Below are 26,247 nucleotides of genomic sequence, written 5' to 3'. Positions count from 1 at the left end.
TGGTCCCACCTCTAGAAATAGACAAGTCACTTAACCACCATCTCTTCAATTTCAGAGGTAAAATGGAAATAAAAGTACACAGTTCAATTTCATCCTAGGGTGTTCTGAAAAGTGAACAGAGCTACTGTCTGCCTTCACATGGAAGCAAACACTGAAGCTAAATGAGAATACATACATACTTCTCAGGACAGAGTTTTACTTTAAGTATTTCCATAGCACATACAAAAAAAAGAGTTTGCTTTTCCTAAATAAGAGACATACCAGTATGAATCCTTGGTTTGGGATTCAAACAGCTTCATTTCACATTTTTTTGTGCAATGATAACCATACATTAAGGAGAGTCTCTGATAGTTGATTAAGAAGCATCTCTGATAGTTAATACATACCTAGTGCCATAGTTCTTATATAGCATCCTTTTTCATCAGTAAATCTGGGAACATTTTACAAGGGATGTCAGAGACACCACTTTACAACCATAAAGGTAAAAAGGCTTGCTGAATGCCAGCAAGTGGGCCAGTGGCAGAGCTGGGAGTAGAATTCAGTGTAGTGTTCTATCAGCTTAGCTCATGAGTCAGTCAGTCATAGCACTAATGAAAAAAGTGACAAACTAGTGGGACTCAGCTTCTAATGCTTGTGACAGGGAGTACCTGACTTATCAGGGAAAGCCCATTCCTCCTCCACATGTCTGCTGCAACCTGAGCAACCAAGGCAAGACAGCGCAAAGGATAGTCTATCAGCAGCTCCACTTGGAATTCTTTCTAAAAATTAAATGAAATAAATCTGTTAATAGACTAAAGATTAAGATTTATATTCTTCTAAGAACAAAACAAGATCAATAACTGCAAGACAATATATGCACTAGGAAGCCCTTAACAAGTTTATACACCTATAAAGACTTACAGGGTTGTGTTAATAGAGATTACAGTTCTGGCACAGCAGGAGAACATTAGGCAAAAAACTGGGTGTGCAATTTTGATAGGAAAAATATAAGAATACTGAAAGAAAAGCTGTGCTGTTTTAAGATATATAAAAGAGGTAACAAAAAAATTTGGATTGCAAATCAAAGCTGCAGCACATTACAATGCTATTAAAGAAACCGGAGGTTAGATGTCCCCAAGGGAATTTTGATTATGAATGGACTGAACAGTTACCAGGACAGATGACATTCTTAGGAATAAGTGTATCCAAGGTTTTAGTACCCCCTCCTCAATATTTTAGAATCACTACTAAATACTATAATATTACGGTCATATGTCCTTCTAATCCTATAATACTCATTTCATGTAGGGCCTCTCTTGTATCTAAAAAGAAAACAAACCAGACATTTTAATTATGAAATGAAAACTACCTTTTGGGATCAGTTTTTTGGGTTTTTTTATACCAAGATACTGGAAACACTGATCAACCTATCCTCTCTCTCTTCAATGGCAAGTTGCTTACAGGAATGCAATTCAGTAATAACAGACAAGCTCAATTACCATTAGAAGCAAACACTTACAGGAGAGACAAATTCATTTAGTCTTGAGATGGCTCCAGTCTTGCTTAACCTTACATGTAGACCTACAAGAACAAAGATGGGGAAATAAATACAAAGCAAAGCCACACAGATATACTTTTCAGCCAGGTGAGGGTTAAAACAAGTGTACTGTTGGCCCAATAAAAGGTATCACCAAAAATTAAATAAAAATCCTTGCCTTGGAAACAAACCCAGCCTTTTTTTAAATCAAGATTCATTTTCTAAGGCCTGCATTACATAGATGGTCAGCCTAGACTATCAAAATGTTTCCTTCTAGCCTTACAATCTATTAATTTATGAAAGTCTGATAAATTTTAAGAAGAGTTTGCTAAACAGCATTTACAATTTATTTACTTCTTGTTTTAGCAGCAACTCAGCAGTCACATAGTGTAGAAATGGATGTCATCTATCCTCACCTTTGTGCTGCCACAAAAAAAATTCAGCGTAGATGTTGACACTTTTTCCCATGCCACAAATGCCAAAATGTGTGGCCACAACAAAAAGTAGTAATAATTTGTGTTGCTTTATTGTGGCAGATGTTTATTTGCTCTATGGTGGGAGAGTAAGGGCATCCTGGAGCTGCCCACAATCTCCAGCTGCCCCAGGCAGGGACTCAGGAGGGGTCCGATCCTGCACAGGAATTTCCGTATAGGATCAGGTCCATTAAGCCCTGGGAGAGGTTGCCTAGTTGCCTGTCCATTTACAAAGACACATCCCCAGGATTTCTGGGATGCTTCTGGGTAAGCAGGGAAAGTCAGGGTTTCCCCATTTACCCAGTCACATCCCAGAGATCCCAGGGGCACATGTCTAAATCAGGATAGCACAGATCCTGGGGAGGAGTCTGTAAGTAGGGATACCCCAACATCCCTCCCTTACAGACATACCCTGGAGATCCTGGGGACATGTCTCCATAAGCAGGGAATCTCTGACTTCCTCCACTTACCCAGACACACCCGAGTGATGCATCTTGGTAAGCAGGGAAAGCTAGGCAGGCACTTCCCAAGTCTTGAGGGGCCTGAACCTGTGCACAAATTCCTGGGGTATGCAAGACCAGGCCCCTCAGCCCCAGGAGAATATGTTGCCCATATTCCTGCAGCATCAATGTGTGATGTGTGTTTCACCCAATGAAACAGACCAGCTCTGCTGGGACATATCCTGGCACAGCTGATCAGCTTCATTCGGTGACATCGATTTCTATCCATAGAACCATGGTCACAAACTACTACAAGATCGTTTCAGGCTGGACATAAGGAAGAATTTCTTTACTGTCCGAGCCCCCAAGGTCTGGAACAGCCTGCCACCAGAGGTTGTTCAAGCGCCTTCACTGAACACCTTCAAGATGAAACTGGATGCTCAACTTGCTGGGATCCTATGACCCCAGGTGACTTCCTGCCCTTTGGGCAGGGGGCTGGACTCGATGATCTTCCGAGGTCCCTTCCAGCCCTAATGTCTATGAAATCTATGAAAAGCCTCCTCACTAAAGACTACAAAGACCAAAACTGTTATGTTGTGTCCTCAGGTAGGTATTCTGTGCAACATGGACCTAAAGCATGACAAGTACTTAAGAAGGCCATGCAGTTCTGCTGTTTGCATGCAACCTAAAAGTAGACAGTACCCTGGTCTGGGGAGGTGGGTATATTTGGCTTTGAGGTCTTATAATAAGATTAAATGGTACCCATGACTGGTATGTTGATTGTCATTCTGCACTACAAAATTCCTGCAGGAGTTAATGAAGTTCCTCTTCACTGAGGGAGAGCTAAAAATCAGCCTGGGGAATGATAAAATTCATGTAGATGACATTTCTTCAAAGTTAGCCCAAGATTTTATTGCTACCATGATTGCAAAGTAATTTATCGTAGGTGGCTGTAAAATCCAAACTCATCCAGATTTTATAGAACCTAAGTGTACACAGATCCTGTTTGATCTGGACTATGATTACAAAATTAGATAACTATGCAATGGAATTATTACTGCCTTCTTTGGCCAGGGGTCAGGGGTATCAGGGCTAAGCAACCTGTTGGGAGGGTCTATCCTCAGGAGTTAATAAACTGCTCTTAACACTCAGAGTTCTGTTTTACTAAAACTCCTAGATTTACATCTTTAGTTTATCTAACAAAGAAGGGGAATTAAATGTTTTTAGTGTCTGGCAGCAAATTCCCACGTAGTGGGGAGATTAATCTGGACTCAGTTGAGGGAGTCCATGGCAATAATGGTAAATTGAAAATATGATGCTCTTAGATTTCTATCAGCATTTATATGATCACATGGTCCTGCAGGCTGATTCCTCCCCCAATCTGGGATCATCATCAGGGCCTAGCCTCTCCTCCAATTTTTACAGAATCATGGAAAAGTAGAGGTGGAAAGGACTTCAGAAGGTCATCTAGTCCAACCCCCTGTTCAAAGCAGGATCATGTATTTAAATTATCCTTTACAAGCAATTATTTAACTCACTTAAAAACTCTGCAAACAACCATATTGGACAACTACCAGGCACAATCCCCCCCAAAATAAAAACACCTTAACTTGCCATAGGTAAAGCAAGGGGACGAGGGCACTGTTAATAGCCTACCACTGCAAGGTAGCTATTAAAATATGCTCAAGAGACCCAAGGAAGAGGACAATGCTCCACGCTGCAAAGGAAGGCAGCTCTCTTCTCCCAACCACAAACAGTCCGCACCAATAAGATTAAAATTCTTCCCTGATCCCAAATGTGGTGACTGGCCTGGCCCTAAGCAGAGGAGCCAGACCTTCTACCAGGAGTTTCTGTGTTTTTTAAGTCCCATCAGGAACATCCCTATCAAGATCTACAATTTTGATAGGCAAGTACAATATTGTCTATATTTAAAATCTATTTGCAAACTGAAATTACTGCAGAATGTGAATGTTTGTTTGTTATGTTGTGTACCTCACCATGACTCATCCCAGTGCTCCAACATCTGCAAGACGTTAGGCCAACAAAAATAAAGTGTTGGTTTTGACTTACAAAGGCCCAAATGATTTGGAACTAGCTGATTTTGAACTAGCAGATTTTGAATTGGTCCCTCTTTTCCCATGAAATATTGCTGCAACTGGCTCCATGGAGGTGCTGGAGTGAGCATTCTTTCAGTTGATAAGAGAGGAAAATGCTGGCAGGGCATTCCCATTGCAGTTCCTCTTCCCTTCCTTACAGCCTAGGCTGCTAAGTACATCTATTAAAGTTTAAAATGTTTGTGGAAGATGAGGAAGAAAGTTTTATTTCCTGCTCCTGCTGTTTGACAGACTACATCTTTAACTGTATGTCTTTGTGGCTTGCGAGTTCATGTAAAATAAATATTTCTTTTGATACGCTAATTCCTCCAATTTCTCACAGAAAACTTGTAGACGAGAAGTCTCCCCATGAAGTCCTGTATAGATGATTCTATAGTACACTGCCAAAAATAACTGCTGTTGAACAATTAAAAAAAAACCAACCTCTTCTCTTGCTCACAGGAACTAAGCAATTTGCATTTATCCTGTATCTGGGATTCTGACAGGGAAAACCAGGGCACAGCCTCTACAAATGTTCTACAAGCTTCTTATATTTTAAGCTACAGTAAAGCCCGATAGTTTTTGTTTTGAATGTAGTCATAGATTTTTCCCAATTAAACAGTTAATATATTCATATAATTTACAGGATTTATTGAATAAACTTATTCTGATGGTAAGCCATTAGACTGCTTAACACAATAACTCCCAATTAAACTACAGAGAATCTTTAAGTTAGCACAAAACATTGGCTACTTTTAATTTTTTAGACTGCTTTTTTAAAGTTAGGCTACAGATACATAATATTTTGAAAATGCTACTTGAGGATAAAGAAGTAGAGATAGAAGAAGAAACCTAACTACAGAGAACAATTTTTAAAAGTAAAGCATAACAACACCCACCAGCAAGGGTCCTGGACAGTGGCAAGTGTATGCTAACAGAATCTACAGACACTCTGTAAGGTCTGTATTCCAGCGTGTGGCCACATAAGTGAAAAAATGTCTTTGCTCGTGAATGACTATTTGTGCTGCATCTCATCACAGCTCTATGGCACTCCTTGTAAGCCTTTAGCAAAAGGTCTTCCTAAAAGTGAAAAGATTTTTATATAGTTAATTTTAAAACAAGCAAAATGCACACACACCTCAGGCTATGCCACCTTACTGTTTACTTCCATGATTTAATGAGACAAATAAAACAAATCTGTGACGGAATTATTACTTTGCATATTCAAATTCCCTTCAAATTTAGCATGCCTTAAAGAATACAGAGTAGAGTCAGCATTCCTTAAACAAATGGGCTTTTATTTTGGGAACATGTGATCAGAGTAAAACAAAAGATATAGAAGATGCTCAGATTGATTTTAATTAGGGGTGCACCAATAAAGATTTTTTTGTCCGATACTGAGGGCTGAGTATTAACCAGCTATATCAACCAATACCGATCCGATTGCCAATACGCAGTCCTGTAGCTTGGACAGCAGCATCTGGCCAGTAAATCTGTTGGGGGGGGGAATGGGCATGGCAGGGGCAGATCAAGGCCCCCATGGGGAGGGAGGGAGTGAGGCTGGGGCAGGAGCTGCCCAGCCAGGGCATGGCAGAGTGCAGGACAGAGCCACAGGCGGCTTGTCCGGGGGACACAGAGGGATTGGCTCCCCACCACTGCACACACCCCTAAGAGAGGCATGAGGGCACGTGCCCCCCAGATCTGTACATGGGGCGAGGGTGGGCTGCCTGCTATAGGCTCAGGGCCAGAGGCTGCACAAGCCTCTTCCTGGAGAGGGGGGCTGGGCCAGGGCTGCACTTGGTGTGGGCAGCAGTGGCAGCACTGGGAGGGAGTGGCTATGGGGTACGCTACAACCACCTCAAAATTTACCATAACTCCCCCTCCCAGAACCACTGCCCGCCCCACCCCCACCCACTCTGAGCACAGCCCCAGCCCAGCCCCCCCTGCCAGGAAAAGGCTAGCACAGCCCCTGGCCCCAAGCCCACAGCAGGCAGCCTCCCCTTGCCCAGTGCACAAATGTGGGGGGCACTTGCCTCCCATGCCTCTCCAGGGGTGTGTGCAGTGGTGGGGAGCTGCTCCCATCCGCCCCCCACACAAGCCACCTGTGGCTCAGTCCCACACCCTGCCCTGGCCCGGCTGGGCAGTGCCCACCCCAGCCCCACTCCCTCCCTCACCCTGGCAGCCTCGATCTGTCCCCCAATCTCCTTCCCCAACACAGACTTACCAGCAGGAGGCTACTCTCCAAGCTGCCGGGCTGCATTCCTGGCCACATGCATGCTGCAGCTGCACGCACGCACGCAGCATTTATAAGTGATATTAATCGGCCACACTAGCCAAAAAAAGCTGAGTATCAATAACGCCAATTTTCCTTTTATTAGTACCGATACGATATGGACCAATATATTTGTGCACCTCTAATTTTAATAAGAAAAATGGAAGAAATAAGAAACAAAATCCTTCCCTGAGGGATAAGCATTATGGGGATAGGTAGTAAAGAAGGGAGCAAGAGTTCCAAGTTTACATTGGGGAAAGTGGCGGGGTGGTGGCATGGGACGCTAGGGTGAGTTTTATCGAGTAAATGGTAGAATTAGGAGTACAGGCACCTGTAAGCCCCACATTTTCTCTTGTGTGTGCAGGCCAGGACCCAAAAGCCCTTGCCTCCCTGGGAATGTCTGTAATGCTCTTTCCTGAGTCTCCTCATACAATATGGAATCTGAGGCCCCTGGCACACATTCATTTAATGGCACCATGGAATTGGATACCCAATCCCAACACCCGCACCTCCTACCATGCTGCACAAATATGGCAGGACACCTGATTATCAGTTCCCAATCACACTATTCCTACTTGTTAGTGCAAAGCCAGACTGGCCCAGGGTCCCTGTATACCAGCAAGATGAGTGCCATGTGTTTTGGGGCTTTTTGGCGCTTTTATCTAATAGCTGATTCAATTTCCTATATGATTTGGGAGATGATTTCTGAAGGTAACCCAAATTTATACTGCAAAAAATAATCAGGTAATATGAAGTTTTAAAAGTAGATGATACATGGAAAGTGGCAAGGGGGAAACTAGCCAGAGGGAAAAAGGAAGGGAGATAATACAGTGTAGAAAGCAAATGAGTGGGCCACAGGCTGCTGAGGGCTGCCAGAAGCAGGAATAGAGAGACTAGCTGGATAGGAGTGTGAGGCCTGGTCTGATTTGGTTACATGACTATGACAGTTTGCAACTCTTTTAGTAAGCTGTTTGTATATCATATACATTGACAGCAGAAGAGTGTTCCCAACAAGCAACTTTTGTATGTGCTCATGGCTTCTACAACAATAATGGTTTAATGGGGTGGGAAGAGAAAGATGAACTGGAAATGGCACTAGGGATGGAAGAGGTCAGTCCAGTTTTCTACATGCTTGAAGCTACTGTATCCACCACATATTAAAACTGTTAGGATTTTGGGAACTCTGACCATATCCATGATTTCCGTCATCAGCCCTGTTTGCAACTATGTATTCCAAACATTTCAGTGCTAACTGCAATCCACATTCTACTATAATTAGGTAGATAAGAACGAATACAAAAAATTAGAGATGACAATATTCCTTCACCAGGCACAGTAACATCTCACCTGCAAGGTATACACAATAAATATAAACACCTAAGTTATCATTAGCTCCTACACAGAATGTTTGTTTTTATTTAAAAAATAATTAAAAACCCCTAGTAAACTCAATTAAAAAAAATGAGGCAATGTTAAAGCAGTCTGGCAGTATCTCGTGCTCTTCAAGAATACAGTTCAGCAAAACTAAAGCTTCTCAGAGTTAGGGAAGACACTGATGATATGCATTCACGTAACTCACATTTGTCCTCTTTAAGCAATGCTCCAATACACCCGTAGCAAAAACAATACATTTCAAAGGTAGAGAAAGTGCATGTTTGTTATAGGTGTTTTGGCATCAAAGAGGGCAAAGTTAATTTCGTATGTGTAAGTACCCACATTGTATTTTCTGGCTTTTAACAGCTTAAGTTCCATTGAACTAAGTATCCTAAAAATGCATGCAATAATAGACCTCCCTTCACGTTACAGCTTTCCTCACTCAGTCCAAATTTAGAAGACTATAGACAATAGAGTTTTAACCCTGTTTTAAGTGATAAAACTTCTTATTTATCAACATGGGAAACTGGGAGGGGGGGGGGGTTCTATTCAGTTTCTCTACTTTTACTTTCTCTTCACATTCCCCAACTTCCAACTTACCTATAAGTAAACACTCATGTAAATAATAGTGGGCCATATGTGCTCCATCTTTCAACATAATCAAATGTATTACTTCTAAATCCCAAATCCAATACAGTAATTCTTCCCTGATCCCAATATGTTGTTTCAGTCAAAAAATAAAAAAAAAGTACATTTTTTATATTTTTGCCAAGTTAACAGGCCTATCAGAAGAGAGGAATATAATACAAATACATAACAGATGTCATTATGGTGATGTTTAATATCAGGCTTAGCTGTGCTACACATACAGATAAATTATTTGAATTTGGATGATTACATATTTGTGATTCAATTTATTTGTATTACTTATCCAAGCTTTTATACCAGACCCACCATAGCGTCAGACTAAATTTCTACCCATCAGGGAAATGAGATTTTTCCTTACAACCTGAAATCTCTTTTCAAAGTAACAGAGGTGAAAGGAACTACAGTTTTTAAAATATTTATTCATGGGTAGGAACATGATCTGTAAGTTTTCTATTGTACAGTTTCTATTGTTCAGCTTTTCAGAAAAGCTTCCTGTACACCCAAGAAAGTACATATAAGAACCTCAAAGCAGTTGTTTACTTACATCACAAGCACACCACTCTTGGAACATCAAAAGAATATTCTTCAGCTGCATCTGGATAGCAATGGCTGCTTCCCAGTCAGGGTCTACCTCGATGTGTTGACCAATTTGTCTCTTTATCTCTTCCATTCCCTGCAATGAAGGGTGCCAAAGAATATTCACTTACGTAAATGATCAAAAGCTTAAAAAGAAAATCCCCAAGTCAGAAAGAAAAATGAAGATAATTTATATGAGTCTTATATCTACAAATAGCCACTCAAAAAAAAGGTTAAAAATGTAAGCTCTTGCCTTTCTGTCTTTAATAGTCCAAAGACTACTATAGAGAAACTGTGCTAAAAACTGACAGAAATATTCTAACAGCTTTAGAACAGAGCATTAGTAATTATTAATAAATATACTGTACCTGCATACAAGTCAGAATCCTCAGGAATGAACAGAACCCTTCCAAAAAGCATTCCTTCAGTCTGTCTGTCCAAACTGTGGGCTTACTAATTAAGATATACCTGTCCCAAGAGAAAACAGCATAGTTTAGGCTTCTTGTATGCATGCATGCGTGTTTTATATTCATTTGATTAAAATTATCACCAACATCACCATCTTAGAGCAACTTCCTGATCTCAAACTCTAATTAATATTTTCCCAAAACACCAGAGAAGCCAGATCAAAAATTCTATCGGTATTAAAATTCTAGTACATCTGTATCAGGTATTTTAGGTTATAGATGTCTTATTCAATCTACTTTGTGAAAGGTATTTGAGATCCATCAGAATGGAAAGGACTATGCAGAAAACTATGAAGCTTTATCAAGTATAAAACATATCTTAAAGGCAAGGATAAGAGTCAAATTTTCCATGCAGCCTGACAAGAGGAGTTGCACTTCGATATTAAAGTTTCTTACCATACTTACCCAAATCTAAGATGACCCTGAATTTAAGATGACCCCCCCCAATAATTAATTTTATACATAAAAAATGTATACGTTATAATTTTCCATGTACAGAACCTAATTATTTGCGGTCCATCTTACATTGTTTTCCCCCAACCGCTGCAGCAGGGAAAGCAGTTGAAGCGGGGCAGACAGTGGGGAGGCAGTAGGAGGCAAGCAGTGGGGGTGGGGCGCTGAGGAAGCAGAAAATAGGGGGGCAGGAAGGGAGAGGTCAAGCTGCTTGACCCCTGTGCCCCTTGCTCCCCTATACCTTGCTCCCTCCTGCCCATCCCACTCTCTTGCTCCCTCCCCCCTGCTGCCTCTGCCCCTCTTCCCTTCCACTGTTTACTTTTGCTCTGGCTCACTCTGGCCCCACTCCAGCTGGGAGCACAGTGCACATGCTTGCTCTGGCTCCAGCCTCGCTGAGTAGCAGCAGTGGCAATAACTCTGGCCTAGGCTCTATATGTGGCTGGGGAGGTGGGGAAGAACAGGCAAGAGGAGCACAGGCTGTTGGGGGGGGGGGGGGGGGGGAAGAGGCTGCCAAGGGGAGAGGGGCAGGCAGCAGCTTCATCTGCGACTCCAGCCTGGAGCCAGAGCCACAGCCGCAGCAGCTACCAGTCTATCCATCTCCTCTCTCACCACCCCCCACTTTATACTCAGATCCAAGACAAGGATGTTAAATGTGCAAGGGGAATCTCTACCTTGTTTGCAAGTAAATATGGTATAGAGATTTCTGGGGGGCAGATGTTAAGTGGCTGAAAAATCTTGTTGCAATTCCAAAGGTATATACAAATCTCACCCTGGGCACATGCCAAAAGAAGGACATTACACTGTTTTGTAGTCTCTTGCAAACATTGTATCATGGCTGTCAAATTCACCCTGCCTTTCAGGCACGTCCAGACCACAGGGCTCCAAGCATACCAGATCCAGACATCCTAGCAGAGTGAGCAGCAGTAGCAGTGGCACAAGCAGTAGTGATGGGGTTAAATATGGCGATAGCTCGCTTCCACCCCCTGCCCACCCACCTTGCCATAGATTTAGGTGGCAAGCCCCATCCCCAAATTCCTAGCCTCTCTACCAAACCTGTCGCCCACACAACACTGAACGCTGGATCTGGCCCACAGGCCATAAGTTCAACACCATCACACTATATTCTCTGCAATATAGGTAGAAAAACTCTTCAAATTTATACTTACTTGAGATCACATATGACTGCATACACCCGGCCCAGTTTGTCCTGGCTATAACCCTGAAAGTTGAATTTGTCATTCTTGTCCAGATACTCTGGCAGAACTTCTAGAAGAGTCTCTGTGATAGTGGTGATTACATTCTGCTCTTCAATAAGATGGCGGGCCTGTAAAGGGAAGGTATTTCAACAACAGGAATTTGCCTCACTACAGAAGTATCAGCATCTCTATACTTCTACTAACTTCTAGTTCTACTAATTTATCATTAGGATATTCAACATAAAATTTATTGCTAAAGAGTGGCCAAATAAGCTTCTATATACATGTCAGCTGAGCTATACCTGCAATAAAGAGAGCGGTGTATGAAAATGTGTAGTCCTATGCTGTTGTTTTGGCCTCTAGTGTAAATAATGCCCAGACCAAAACTGAGACACAGTAAATGAAGATGAGAGCATCTTCAGCCTTTGACCAACTTCCACAACACTTCAAAGATGTAAGGGATTTTTCTCTGCCAATGGACCAAAATCATTCAGTGGTAGAAAGTTTGTCAGGAGACAATGCTATTTTATACCACAGCGGTGCCTGACAGGAAGGGTCCAATGGCAACCAACACCTGAAGAGTAGATGGCCACAGCCTGCTAGGAAGCATGACAAAAAGTAGTGCAGGAAAGTGGGCCAATTCTTTGGTTTCTATTGGAAAATATCCTCCAAGCAAGGAAAACACGATGTGTAAATTACTGCACTATACCAGAGTAGTTCTGGCCTCCCACTGTGACTATGAGAAATGCTTTTTTTGAATATGGTTCATTTTTTTAAATGCTGTGTTTTTATTTAGTGCCTTTTTATGTCCATTAAAATGCAATACTGCAAGAGGGTTATGCCCTGGATTTATTTAGGTAGGTATTCACTTATTTATGCCTTACTGTTCCTTTATTTAAAATAAGTTTTCTTTTTAATACACTACCCAGGTGCAATGGTCATGAAACTAGTCTATCTTCAGTTACCTAAAGTTTTCCTAGAAAGCAATGTAAGAAAAGTATGAATTTCTACTGTAAAAACCAAGCAACAGATGCTACCTCTGAAAAGCACATCATGTGATCACCCCTTGTTGATCTTTATATATAACTGTGTACAAACAAAAGGTATTATACGTCCCTCCCTTTCTCCCCTCTACGGGTCACTTTAAAAATCTGCATAATAAAAGGTAATTTTTTATCAACAGACTAACACAGAAACTTGGCTTATATATAGAACAAACTTGTGAATAATACTTCACTCATTCATATTCCTTCTAATTTAATTGATGAACTGTCTTATAAACTCAGACATTTATCCACTTAACAGAATATTAAAACACATTTCGCTTTGGCCATAGGAATGCATGGAGATGACCTAGCATTTAGAGTAGATTCTATAGCTATGGGGTTGTAATAAAGGATTGCAGTATCACAATATATTTCTTGTAGTGGTTGGCATACATACCAGGGTAGGCACAGTGAACATCTGAACCGAGAGTGCAGTCACTGAGATATTTCTTTCATGATCATCACTGATATACTCTTTTTGCAATAGCTTATAATACTGTGGAAATGGAATATCGGGGGAAAAAAAGATTAATCAACCATAAAGTTCACTGAACTTTTTTAAGTTTAATTTTTCACTTGTAGAGGACAGTGCAATTAAATGTCCTCTTTAACATTCCCCACAGATCCAGATCAAACTACATGGAATTGCAGAGCCCCACAACCAGCTGAGCTCTAAGATCAGAACACCTGAATCATGACTCCTCTTAACTGCTTCATTGCTCTGCCAAATCGGAACTTAATTCCTTTATCTCCTACACTGCCATCCCTCTCCCAGGAGGCAAATTAAACACACAAAAATTACAGGAGTCACCCAGCTCTTGTAAAATGAATTCTTGCCTCCTCCAGTGAACAATATTGAACGTGAATGGTACTGATTGGTCAGAATAATTCTTTTCCTTTTATGACAATTCAAATGAAGACTACCAAGAGTCAGATTTAGGTTTTTAATAACTAGATTTTCCCCTATAATAGGAAAATATATTCTACTAGCCTTGCATTCTCTCTCTCAAATATTAAATCACTTTTACATTTTTTCTAGTTTATTCACTGTTTCAAAGGTAACAAATATTCCTAACTACATCTACTAAAACTATTCCTTCTGTTCTCATTGTGGGACCTGAGCACCTACACCACACACATAATATGAAGATTAAACTAGTTACCTTAAAATTAAGAATCACTCTCTATTGGGTTGCAAAAGGGTTCTATCTTGAAAGTTAATTGGCTTACTTTGACATAACTTTCAGTATTTTGGGACTACATCTAAAATTAACCAGAAGACTTTGATATCTTCCATGTTATGGTAATATAATTAGAAGACTTTTGCTTTTATCCTGCATTTATTCACACCTTTTTTCTGTTAGGTTATGGCTTGATTTGTACTCCATTTTAGATTTAAGATTGATTCTTCAGACTATTCTGCCTACTACCCAACTCAGCTAGTCAACAAAAATTATGAGACTGTGTGTGCAGTATTTGCATCCTTAAATGGAGATGCTACTACTGCAGTAGCTGTTGAAGCTACCAAGTCAATTTATATTTAGAGAAGATATTAATACATGTCAGGGTAACCACTCTAAAAAAATATATATTCCTTGATATACTTTTATTGTAAAATACCACAAGCATGGAACATCCAGGAAATTAAGTATGTTTTAATAAATAATGCTTTACCCATAATTTTGCCAATTAGCCTTTTGCTGATGAGATCACAGGCTAATATTTGACCTCACAAACTACAGTGCATAGAACATGAACAGCTAAATTACCTTCACAAATTCCATAGCAAAAAGTTTTTTGTACTCCATTTCCATGAAAAAACTGCTGAAGATAAGTTCATGAAGGACCTTCCTTGCTCCTGTGAAAATTCAACACCATTTACTTCATTTCTATTCTATGCAATAATTTTTTTTTGAAGAAGAAGACAGGAGCAGCTGAAGAAAGAAGACACTAGAAGTAGTGATAATTATGTGTATACAAACATGGTCAACCTTTGGTAACTGGCAATCTATAACTCACTTCAAAATATTTGGAAATTAACATGGTCAAAATTATGGCAGACATATTTCTGTTTGTCTAGAAATTCTTCCAATGTTCCAATATATATCTACTTTATAACACTCTTGTTAGATGCTTCCTACTCCTATTATTTTCTACTGTGCACCACTTACATGCATAAATTTATGGAAAGGATTATAGGACTTGGTTGCCTATGACAGTACCAGACTGAACTCAATGACCCAGGAAGTCTCTCCCAGTATTGGGTTCTTTTGATTTTCAGCTACCCATTACACATATGTATAAACAATGTTTCTTATGTTAAAGCATTTAAAGGGTTATTAGATCTTCCATTTGATTGCATATTGACACAGATTTGAGCATCCACAGCAAATTTGCCCAGTCACATTATTTCCTACAAGGAAATCCTCCATAGAACACAGATCTGGAGGGAAAGGATTGGAGAGAGATTTGACCAAAAACAAAAATTGTATCCTCAAACTTTTGGCTTTCCTAAAACTAAATAAAGGTTTCAACTGCATGGCTATTACCTATATTACTATATTTGCCAGAATAATATATACATACCAACCTTTATGAAGTTTTGCATCCCAAAGCATCAACATGCTTATGAAGCAAGGATTTTCATAGTCAGCTTCTTCTTTGAGGCATATTTGACAGAAGATCTGACGGAAGTCACCTAGAAAAAAAAGACATTAGTATCACATCAACATTATTCAAGAAGTCGAAACAATGAAATACTGTATTTACCTGAATATAAGACAAGGTTCTTCCCTCAATCAGTATGGGGGGAAAAAAACTCCTAGTCTTACTTTCACATACAAGGAAACCTCATTAAATACACTATCCATCATTAAACTAATGCCAAAATCAAGTGCTCAGTAATGGAAGCCAACTATGAAGCTGACTGAATGCAGCCTGTGTGTGCATGTATGTCCGCATGTACACAATACCAAGCTGGCACCAGGAGAGCCACACAATACCAGGCCGGTGCACACACAATACCAGGCTGGCACCAGGGGGCCAAAGCCAGCCCTGACACCTGTTGGTACCAAAAGTGCTTGATCTTAGCCAAAAGGCAGAGATTTATTTATTTTTTTTTTAATTGTTCATGTTCTTTGGTCAAATTAGCCAGATCAAATCCAAATCTGTTTGAATCACTCAAGAACCATATGTGGCCCTGCTACTGGCAAGCATCTTTCACCCCAGCCTGGGGCTTGATACTTCCAAATCCTTTGGCAGGCATCCTACACGAGAGCGCAAGCCTGGAAGCTTGGGGTTCAGATGCCCTCAAGGTTTGCTTGTCCTCAGCCGTATGGCTACAGCAGCAAGCTAGGGAGGAGTCTCCCACTTCCATAAGGTCAGTGTGTAGCTGAGATCCTCCCACTGGAAGCAGGCAAGGAGTTCTATCTGTAAGCAGACGGGGGTGCACCCTGCACTACACAATGCCATTTTAATTTCATTTTCAGATCAGGTATCAGACCAGTCCATCAGACTGCACTTGATCTTAGCCCATAAGAAAGCAGATTTTTTTTTTAATTTGTATATGAGGCCAAATTAGCCAAAACGAATTCCAAATCCAAGAGTCCAGAACCATAAGTGGCCCTACTACCAACAAATATCCTCCACCCACACCTAGGACTTCAGATGGTTCCAAAACCTTTGGTGGCCATCCCACATGCAGGCCCAAGGGGCCTGGGGTTCGGATGCCCCTGAGTTTTGCTCATCCTTAACCATAAGGCCTCAAAGCAAGCAAGGGAAGAGACTCCTATTTCCATAAACTGGGTTTAAAGCCACTGTACCTTGGCAGGTACTGAACCACACCAGAAGAGCAGTTCTCCTGTAGCACGGTTCAGGAAAACTGCCTTCATGGACACAGTTACATGGTATTTCACAGCCACGTTAAGAAGTCACTACAATTGTCCTGAGCCTTCAAGAAGCTGAGAAAGCAGAGATGCTGATAGGAACCCAACCACAAGCATAGGTTAGTACAGCCCATCTGAATAAGAAATATGGTAGTGGCCCATTATAAGCTTCCCCTCAACGTTGACTCTTTTTCAAGTCATGGTAAGCCACAACACTGAATACATTTTGACTTCCTCTTCATTCCCACAGCACAGTTCCACGTTTCTTTTCTATTTCCAATGATTCCTGTTTCTTCAGCAGCCTTAAATGCCTGGCAAACACCACCAATGGTGCCCCAAACAGTTCACCCAGAACCCGTGCTGCCCCCACTCTCATCCTGTTGCATACAATTAGCATTGTCCTGCCCTCCATGAGGTAGAGCCAGAGTAGGTTGCCTCATCTGTATGTAAATTTCTGGAGGATCCTAGGACTCATGACAAGAACACTCAGTCATGAGTGGGGGGCTAATTAGCACATGGCTCCTTTGTGGAGATTGTGTGAAGAACACACATACTGAGCAGCGCTAAGCTACAGGATCACTATGGCTTGAAACACTTGATTCTGCTGGGGCCCAGCCCAATGAACTATCTGGTAAATCAGAACTATATGGTAAATCATAAGCCTTTTGGTTTTGGACTGATATTAAGCATAGTTTGTAAAGTAAGTACAAAAGTGCTGTTGAAAAGTGTGTTTATAAAGCACCTGTGCTAAAACTTGCAACGGTTTCAAAAAAAGGTAAAATACTCTCTGGATGAACTCAGTCTGTAGTAATCTGCATATAGGCAAATTACTATAGGAATGTTTATTTCAGTCAGTGTTTTCAAATTTGCCCCCCATTTTCATGTGCTCAGGGAGAACAGGATCTGACAATAATCATAGAAATTAAGGGCTGGAAGGGACCGCAAAAGATCACTGAGTCCAAACCCCTGCTCTGGGCAGGAATACTGCTGAGATCAAATGATCCCAGCAATGTGTCTGTCCAGTCTCCTCTTGAAGATTTCCAAGGGTGGGGACTGTACCACCTCCTTGGGAAGTCTGCTCTAGATTCTGGTCACCCTTACCATAAAGAAGTTCTTCCTTGCATTCAACCTGAAACCATCCTCAACAGTTTATGACCGTTGCTTCTTGTCCTCGCTTGGGCACCCTACTGAACAGTTTTTCTCCCAGCTCCCAATATTCACCCCTTACATACTTATTGACTGCCACCAAGTCCCTCCTCAGTCTTCTCTTCCCCCGGCTGAACAGTCCCAGATCCCTTAGTCTTTCCTCATAAGGTTTGTCCTTCAAGCCCTTAATCATTCTTGTGGCCCTTCTCTGGTCCCTTTCAAGATTCTCCACGTCTTTTTTGAAGTGCAGTGCCCAGAACTAGACACAGGACTCCAACTGAGGTCTCACCAATGCCAAGTAGAGAGGAAGCATCACTTCCTTAGCCCTAGTTACAACGCATCGGCTAATGCATCCCAGTATGCTATTAGTTCTGTTGACTATAGAATTGCACTGGCAGCTCATATTCATCCTGTGATCAACCATAACCCCAAGATTCCTTTCAGCCATCATGCTGGCCAGGACATCTCCTAACCTATATTCATGTCGCTGATTACTTCTCCCCAGATGAAGCACCCAAATTTATCTTTATTGAACTGCATCCAGTTCTGCTCTGCTCACCTTTCCAGCTTGTCCAGGTCAGCTTGGATCCGCATCCTATCCGCTAGCACAGGGGTGGGCAAAATGACTGAAGCAGAGCTGAGATCTGCTGCCTGTGCATCCCTGCCCAGACCACAGATTGCAGCTGTGCCCTGGCCCCAGAGCAAGCTGCCCCTGCCACAAGATCCCAGTGGCTCCAGAGCAGCCCCCTGACTTACTCTGCTGCACACCCTGCCAGTGCGGCTGGAGCTGGTTTCCACTGCAACCCCAGCCTTGCGCTTTCACATGCCACTGTGGCTGGCGTCTTCATGGAGACTGGCCCCAGCCATGTTCAGGGGCAGCTGGGAAATGGAGTCCACTGCCAACCGGCTCTGGCTCCTGGGCCGGACTTTGCTTGCCCCTGCCCTAGCATGACAACTTTCCCCTATAACCTAGTATCATCTGCAAACTTGGCCAGCATGCTTTCTGCATCCTCACCTAAATCATTGATAAAGGTGTTGAACAGTACAGGCCCAAGAACCGAACCCTGCGGGACACTACTAGCCACTGCCCGCCAAGACAATACAGACCTGTCCACTAACACTCTCTAGGTTTGAGCCCTTAGCCAGTTCCCAACACACCTGACCATGGACTCTGCCAGCCCACAATCCCTCAGTTTTTTTAATAAAAGCGTCATGAGAGACCATATCAAAGGCCTTTTTAAAATCCAAATATATGACATCAACCATGTCTCCCACTCTAAGCGGTTCGTTACTTGATCACAGAAAGAGACGAGGTTGGTCAGACATGACCTGCCCGCAATGAAACTATGTTGGTTATCCTTCAGCATCATCCCTTCTGCCAGTCTCTCACAAATGGAGTTTTTGATAATTTTTTCCAAAATTTTACCCAGTATTGAGTTCAAACTGACCAGCTTATAGTTTCTTGAATCTTCCCTCCTCCATAATAGGGACTGGGAAGGGGTGGCAGGGGGAGGAAGGCAAGGGGACAGATGGCAAGGGGGCCACTTGACCCCCCCAGATTTAATTTTCCCTGCTGTAGCAGTGGGAGAGGGGTTAATTCAAGGCAAACCTCCATATAATTAAATTCTATACCTGGAAAAATATAAATTTGCCAGGTATAGAATCCAATTATGGGGATTTTTTATTGTGCATTGCTGCGTACACGTACAGCTTAGAGAGAACACTGCTCAATACCTTAAATATCCTAGATAATTTCACTGATCTCCATATATTATATTTATCTGATTTAACAGCAAAAGCCCTGGGGATGCAGAAGACAGACAATTTCAATAGGGAAGACAAGACAGCCTGGAACAGTAGATTCTGCACTAGCACAGAAGTAGGAAGATCATATGGGGATGTGATCCAGTTGTTGCTCCTGATCCCTGCACAGGGTCCTCACATAGCCAAATTATACAGGCTTTTGTAGGATTCCAAATATCAGTTAAAAACCATAAAAACTACAGGTAAAAACAAGCAACTTATAGAACATTCTGTCAGAAAACAAATAGCAACAATCAAGAAAGAATACTTTGACTAAAAAGACATCCTAGCTGAATGGGCAACATGGCTGCTTGCAGACATAAAATAATAATTAAAAAACCCCCAAAAAACGTGCTTTAACAGAAGCAGCAATGCATTACTTCAACCCAGCTACACAGCGTCTGTATAACCTGGGCACTTCAGCAGGGTTTTTTGGCACTTTTTATCTAAAGCTGAGTCAATCAGCTATTGGATAAAAGCACCAAAAAAGCCCCACTAAAGCATTTGATCTATACAGATGTTGGGTGAGCCAGGTGCAACTAATGTGCTGCTTCTTCTGGGAATGCGTCAAGTTTAAAATGCCATGGGGGGGGGGGGGGGGGGTTGTTGTTTTCTGTTTGTTTTTTTTAATGGCTGCAAACAGCCTACATGACCAATTGAAATTAAGGGGCTTACAGCAATTAATATAAAGTCAAAGTTAGGAAGTGTAAAGGTTTTATACTGGAAACAAATGGACATAAAAGTATGTTAAATATATTAAGAAAATAAGAAATGTTATCAATTGGTACTGCTCCATTACCAGATGGTGATTAAGTCACCATTTATATGTTCTTACATGGGACCAGAAATTTGATAACGGGTTCTTTAATTTAGTAGACAAAAGTTAATGGGATCTAGTGGCTGGAACCTGAATTTAAGACAAATGCAGACTTGGAGAATTTATCACAGCCCTGGGGAAAATTATTCTATTGGTGAATAATTCTCATTGTAAGAAATGTGTGCCTTTTTTCTAATCACTGATTTTTTTAAAATCAAAACTGGACGTTTTTCTAAAGGACATGCTCAATCAACCTCAGCTATTAGCTTGAAATGTGAATTAAGTAGAGAAGCCCTGTGATCTAAGTTTTACAGGACTTCAAACTCACAAATCACATTTGTACCACTTGCAAGAAAGAAAAGTACTGGTCAAAGATGACAACTAGACAATTAGGAAATGAACCCATATATTCATTTCTGATAGTAATGCAATTTTGCTACCATGAAGTAAAAATCTTGGTGACTCAATTCACTGTTACGAGAGAAAGAAAACTAGCACCAACCTTTGAGAAAAACTACTGTGAAGTTCCTGGATGAAGGTGTGTTAAAATTGGAGCAGGTTTGCTGCATCTGAATCTCTTTCAGCTCGTTCACACATAACAATTAAAATATACCAGCTGCTGCCCATTTGGACTGCTTCCTTTTTGAAAAGGCTTCAAGTGGTTGTGGATCTTCCCCCCATGTACATATTATATAAAACAAGTCATTACAAGTTTGGTGTACCCTGCAAAGAATCATTTTACAAGCCCACTTCAAAACCTTGAAGCCAGTTCTATGTCTAGTACTGAACAGAATTTGATTATATTGACTGGGGGGAAGGATATATTTTGTGGCCCAACACCAATGTTATGAGGAGCAGCATTCAGAGATAGACCCAAAACAAAGTAACCATCCACACAACAGTGGGACTGGTTACAATAAAGGTTTGAAAAGTCCAGGGCCAGGTATGAGATGAGGAGGAATAAAAATAGATATTTAATTTACATATTAATTATCCATTTTAGTGTGCAGAAAAGTAGAAATATTTTAACCAGGAAATACTCCAAGTTCTACTACCCGAGATGTTTTCTAAACTTGTTTAAACTTTTGGCCTCCCATTACTGGAATAAAAAAAGTTACACACTTACTTGAATAGCTCATAAGTTTGTTTAACCAGGAACCTAGGCGTAAAGCAAATTTCTGATGAGCCACAACATCAGCATGCAGAACCTCCACATGAAGTGGTCGTTGGGAAACATTCTCAGAGTGTCTCTAGAAGTCATGTTAAAATAAAAGAAAATACAGTTTGATAATACTCCAAAGTTGTCACCTTCCTAATACTTTCAGGTCCCACCATCACTGTCACAAGCCATAAAAATTAACTAATTATTTGGGACAGTTTTCAACACATGCATCTAGCACAACCAAAGATGGTTAGATAAAAATCAAAGGATTCAAAAAATATCAAGAAAAATAAGTTCAGTATTAGTACTGGTGCCTTCATATTTTTTATGTCAAGAAAAACACTGGATGAATTTACCTTGATCTCCTCCTTTGCTTCTTGACAAGATGCATAAGGACCTGCTTTAACAACCCTACGACCCTGTTTAAATAACAAAATACCAAGTAAGATACCAATTCGAAATTAAACTAAAATTACATCACTCAAAGAGAAATTGGGACAAAAGTTACACATTATATGGTGCTCTAGAATATCTGAGAATGAAACAATGAAAAAAATTAGTAGTTTTCAGACTAACATAATTTGAAGTAACAAAAAATGAAGACATAAAAGGGTGTAGATGTTAATGCTATCATATAATAAAGGAACTAACATTTGCAACAAAATAAAAGAATGAGACTTCTGCAAAATACTGTATCCAAAATCAGTGTCTATTTCTGTCCTAGCAGAAAATACATTCATCCTGTCCTATCACCTATTTTTCAATTCCCCTTTCCTCTTTTTCTATTGATTAAATTCTTATTTCTATAAATCAGTTTGGGGCAATATTCACAGCAATAAGTTTGGTAGCACTTGTACACTTTGCTCCAAGACCTGGAGCCATCTGAGCTCGGTCTCCACTTCTACAGAGAGAAAACTATACATATGGTCTTTAAATGGCTCTTCTACCCTGCAAAATTAAAGAAAAATTAGGATTAAGTATTGTCCTGTTGTAAATCTATTGTTATTTAAAATTTAGTAGTGCACACTGGTGCATTTTGCTTTTAAAGTACCACAATCTCTACTGCATAGTAAAAGGGACATTCAGGTCATTTTGACCCAAAATTTAGATTTTATTAAAAAGCAATCTTGGATAAAATCAAGGAACAAAAAACATTACCTTTCTTTAAAAACTATTATAGAAAGATTTTTTGTCTTCTGTAATGTTTGCAGAACAGGCAATGTAGCATTGTGGTAGTACATGAGGCAGACAGAGACTATAAAAATATTAAGCAAATTTGTTCATTGCCTAAACCAGGAATAAATGTAAAATATCAAAAGTCCATGTTTTTATAAATACTTCAAACTTTACTATATTTTATGCACCTATAAATCCACATGCATATGTTCACACACACAAGGAACCTTGTCTGCCTATGCATGCATATGCACTTCAAAAATTTCTCAGGCAGCCTACTAGTACAGTTACACTATTGAACAAGAACCTAAATTATCTAACATAATTAAGGACATTTCTTTGATTTTATCTTTTTTTAAGTGACTATTCTTTAAATTAACTGTTCAAAGTCCACAACTGACTTTGAACAGATATTTACAGAGGTATTATTTAGTGTTGTTGTCAGGAAAGCAAAAGTGCAATGGTCAGCCTCCAAATGGAATTTCATTGATTTTATCCATTTGATTCACAGCTTTAAAGATCAAACGCTACAAGAATCTGAATCAGAAGACTGCAAATTGTAGCCTATCATTCTGACCAAATTACTACCACGTATGCAAGACAGTACTTTATATTTTTCTTTTAATACCATTTATCTGAAATGCATAGTTCCCTCACCCAAACAGAACTTAAAAGATAAAACTCTTTTATACGAGTAAGAAAAAGATGGCTGTGTTTAACGGAATAACCTCAACTAATAAATCTCTCCCCTTCTAGGAACCTGTTTTGTGTCTGAACAACACATTGATGCAACATAAAAACCAGATCACCTTCTTTAATCATCATTTATATTCCATGCAACTACTGACTAACAATTAGTTTGCAGTCTCTGCAATTATCTCTTTTCAAGCTCCAACAGCTCAGAAACAGTTACTATGAACAGAGCATTACAACCAGCAGTGCCTAATGCATAAAAAAGGGAATTTCTACTGCACACAGAGTATACTAACCTCTTTATCTATGGCTGTAGTATGTAACTGGGCTTCTCCAAATTCACAGCCAAGTGCCCTTTGTAGACTGTAGATGACATGGTCATAAGAATGATGTTCATCATTGAAAAGGACACAGTAGTAATTATCAGTCTTCTCTCTACTGGGAACAAGCCAATATTTAATTAAATAAACCAGGCAGTGTTTGATTTTAATCAAATTGATTTAAATCATGATTTAAATCTCAGTTTAACTCACTGGTCAGGAAGCTTCTATTTAATCACTGTTTTCTACAAAAAGTGCATTCTTGGTTGATATCCTCTATTCATTTAACTTCTTGAAATTTTGCACTTTTAGAGAGATGTAAGGGCTTGACTCTGTGTATACAAACTTGCAGTGAGACAAGAGGGGTGATCAGGTCTGTTCTCTCTCATCTCATCTCTATATACTGCTGTTAATAAGGATGTTATCTCTGGAGACCCAAATCCACGGTGTGAGAACCAAAACTAAGCATCACAGAGATGCTTAGTAGGAACTTCTACACTGAGCACTGAGTCCTGTTGGGTAGAGTTGTTTTCTTTAATCTTTACTAATCTATAGAGGAGCCCCGTAAGATTGGGCCCCTAATACAGTCCATGGCCTGTTGTGACCTATTTATAAAACTTTTCTAAAAAGGTTACATGAATATATTGAATTATTTAGTATATAATTAGAAGCTAGAAACTCTATTCCATGATACCTTTGATCTTTTATCTTAAATCAAAGCTATCTTTATATAGGTTTATTTTTTAAAAGCATCTTAACAAAATAAAAAATACAATTGAACAAAAAAATCTGATTTAAATTAAAAAATACAATAAAAAAAAGTTAATTGTTATTCATCCTCAAATAAACTAAAAGAAAATTAAAATTAAATTTAAAGTTTATCCAAACTTTGGTAAGAGACCACAAACAAGTTTATGGAAGAAACTGACAAATATAACCAACAAATTTAAAAGGAAAATTAAATTAGTTCCTCAGCTCCAGGTTCTATAAAAAGCAAGGAAAACCTTCATTCTCTTACTGCACCTAATCTACAGTAGGAACCTTTTTCGTCTCCAGAACTGACATGAGCGACAGCCTAAGTCAGTGGTCTTCAATCTTTCTAGACTCAAAGCACTCCAGAATACAATTGAGGCAGCCCTTGGAAAATGCCAGCTCTTCATTTTCCCTTATTTTTTGACTACAGAAGAACAAGAGCAATTCAGAAAGCCCACAACAGGGCAGAATATTTTTTAACACTACAGATTCCTATTTGAAATCTCTGGAGTTACTGTGTGAATCATGTTTGTATACCTAACAGGGCTAACACAGTGTGGTACCCTTAAAAGGATCTTAAGGACCCCAGCATGTTGCACCACCCTGGATAAAAATCACATTAGTGTAAAAGGTAATATATGGTGTTTTCACTATGACACCAACTTATTGGCATTAGCCCAACACAAGTACAAGAGTGCATTTAAGTCATCTGTTATTTCTGCAAGGATTTCTCCTCCCAACCACTTTCATGATCTTAGTTTGCTTTTCAGAAAAAAAAAAGTGTGGTCTCTTTACACCTTGATGGAGGAGGCTTTTTGCAAAATTTCCAGCGTAACCAATTCAACACTTGGCACCAAACAAACCTTTCCATAAAAAGTCAAATCTTTACATATATAAAAGTGTTGTCCCGAAATGTCATGCAGGGATATACAGAGAATTGGCACTAACAAGTGTGTACAGGACATTAATACCAGGACTGTGTGAAACAGCACTGTTTCGTTTTGACTTCTGTTTCAATGTTTCGATAAGACAGTGTTTCATTTAGTTTCGAAACCATTGTTCCATTTCATTTTGTCAAAACTGTTTTGCTGTTTCAACACTGTTTTGACGTTTCGCACATAGGCAATAAGGGGGAAGCACAAAACTGCCTATAACTTTGTCGTTTCTTTCCTGATTCGGATGAAACTTGCAGGGATGGTAGCCCCTTCTGAGGCCATGGAGGCTGCCAAGTTTTAGGTGCAGGAGTTTCTGGGAAAATGCTCCTCAAAGTCTTGAAAGCAAAACTCATGTCACATGTGCGTTAAGGTGCAGGGGGGTGAAAACTGAAGGCATGGTAGCCCCTGCTGAGGCCATGAAGCCTACCAGCTTTCAAGGAGATAAGAGCAGGGGTTTCTGGGAAACTGCACCTCAGGCTGCTGACAAGCAAAACTCATGACATGGGTGACAGAAAGCAGGCCAGGTCAAACACAGTCAATATCAGTCACTGGCCAGCTACACAGTCAATATCAGAATAGTCCTTCCCCCTCCCTCTCCTTATTTTCTGTTTCCTTGCAGGCAAGCCCACCTTGAGCTTCGAAACTTGAAACATTTCAAAACTTTCAAAACGTTTCAACTGCCCTCGTTTCATTTCGAGGCTGTTTCGAAGCCCTTTGTTTTGTTTCGATTTTGCTGTTTTGAGCTTGAAACAAGTCAAAATGAAACAGCCAGCAAAATTCTGCACAGCCCTAATTAATACCTACATGTTAAAAAAAAATCTGAATGGAGGTTTTAACACTTGAGAAAATGCTGACAATATTCCACACCTAGTCATGAGCTCTGGAGGCAGTTCCTTCTCTTCTTTCCAGATGGTCATATCAGCAATATATTGTATGACAGAAGGGAACACCTTCCTGGCTTGTGCCATTACCTCTTCATTTAGCTGGCATTCTGAATTCTGTAA

General features: G+C 40.2%; 1 protein-coding gene across 6 annotated transcripts in view; it reads right to left on the bottom strand.

Annotated features, from left to right (window-relative positions):
• The window catches only part of UBR1 (ubiquitin protein ligase E3 component n-recognin 1), a 132,818-nt gene that overhangs the window by 75,779 nt on the left and 30,792 nt on the right, over positions 1–26,247 (bottom strand). For 3 of the 6 annotated variants that reach the window (XR_009460180.1, XM_014595528.3, XM_059722945.1), the window contains exons 5-17: positions 26,111–26,241; positions 23,532–23,670; positions 21,723–21,785; positions 21,331–21,454; positions 15,145–15,252; positions 14,324–14,412; positions 12,952–13,050; positions 11,479–11,636; positions 9,761–9,860; positions 9,361–9,489; positions 5,422–5,602; positions 1,499–1,560; positions 648–758 (exon numbers count right to left, since the gene is read on the bottom strand). Coding sequence is in view for 5 of the 6 variants with exons in the window: in XM_014595528.3 (XP_014451014.2) it covers positions 648–758; positions 1,499–1,560; positions 5,422–5,602; positions 9,361–9,489; positions 9,761–9,860; positions 11,479–11,636; positions 12,952–13,050; positions 14,324–14,412; positions 15,145–15,252; positions 21,331–21,454; positions 21,723–21,785; positions 23,532–23,670; positions 26,111–26,241 (1,494 nt within the window). In the remaining variant the exon portion in view is untranslated. Of the gene's footprint in view, positions 1–647; positions 759–1,498; positions 1,561–5,421; positions 5,603–9,360; positions 9,490–9,760; positions 9,861–11,478; positions 11,637–12,951; positions 13,051–14,323; positions 14,413–15,144; positions 15,253–21,330; positions 21,455–21,722; positions 21,786–23,531; positions 23,674–26,047; positions 26,242–26,247 lie in introns of all 6 variants that reach the window. The other 3 variants (XM_059722944.1, XM_019496516.2, XM_059722943.1) reach the window with 1 other exon arrangement.

Source organism: Alligator mississippiensis, chromosome 2 (assembly GCF_030867095.1).
Source record: "Alligator mississippiensis isolate rAllMis1 chromosome 2, rAllMis1, whole genome shotgun sequence".
Taxonomy (NCBI): domain Eukaryota; kingdom Metazoa; phylum Chordata; order Crocodylia; family Alligatoridae; genus Alligator; species Alligator mississippiensis.
The sequence above is the reverse complement of the archived record's forward strand: the minus strand, read 5'-3'. Positions and strand labels throughout refer to the sequence as shown.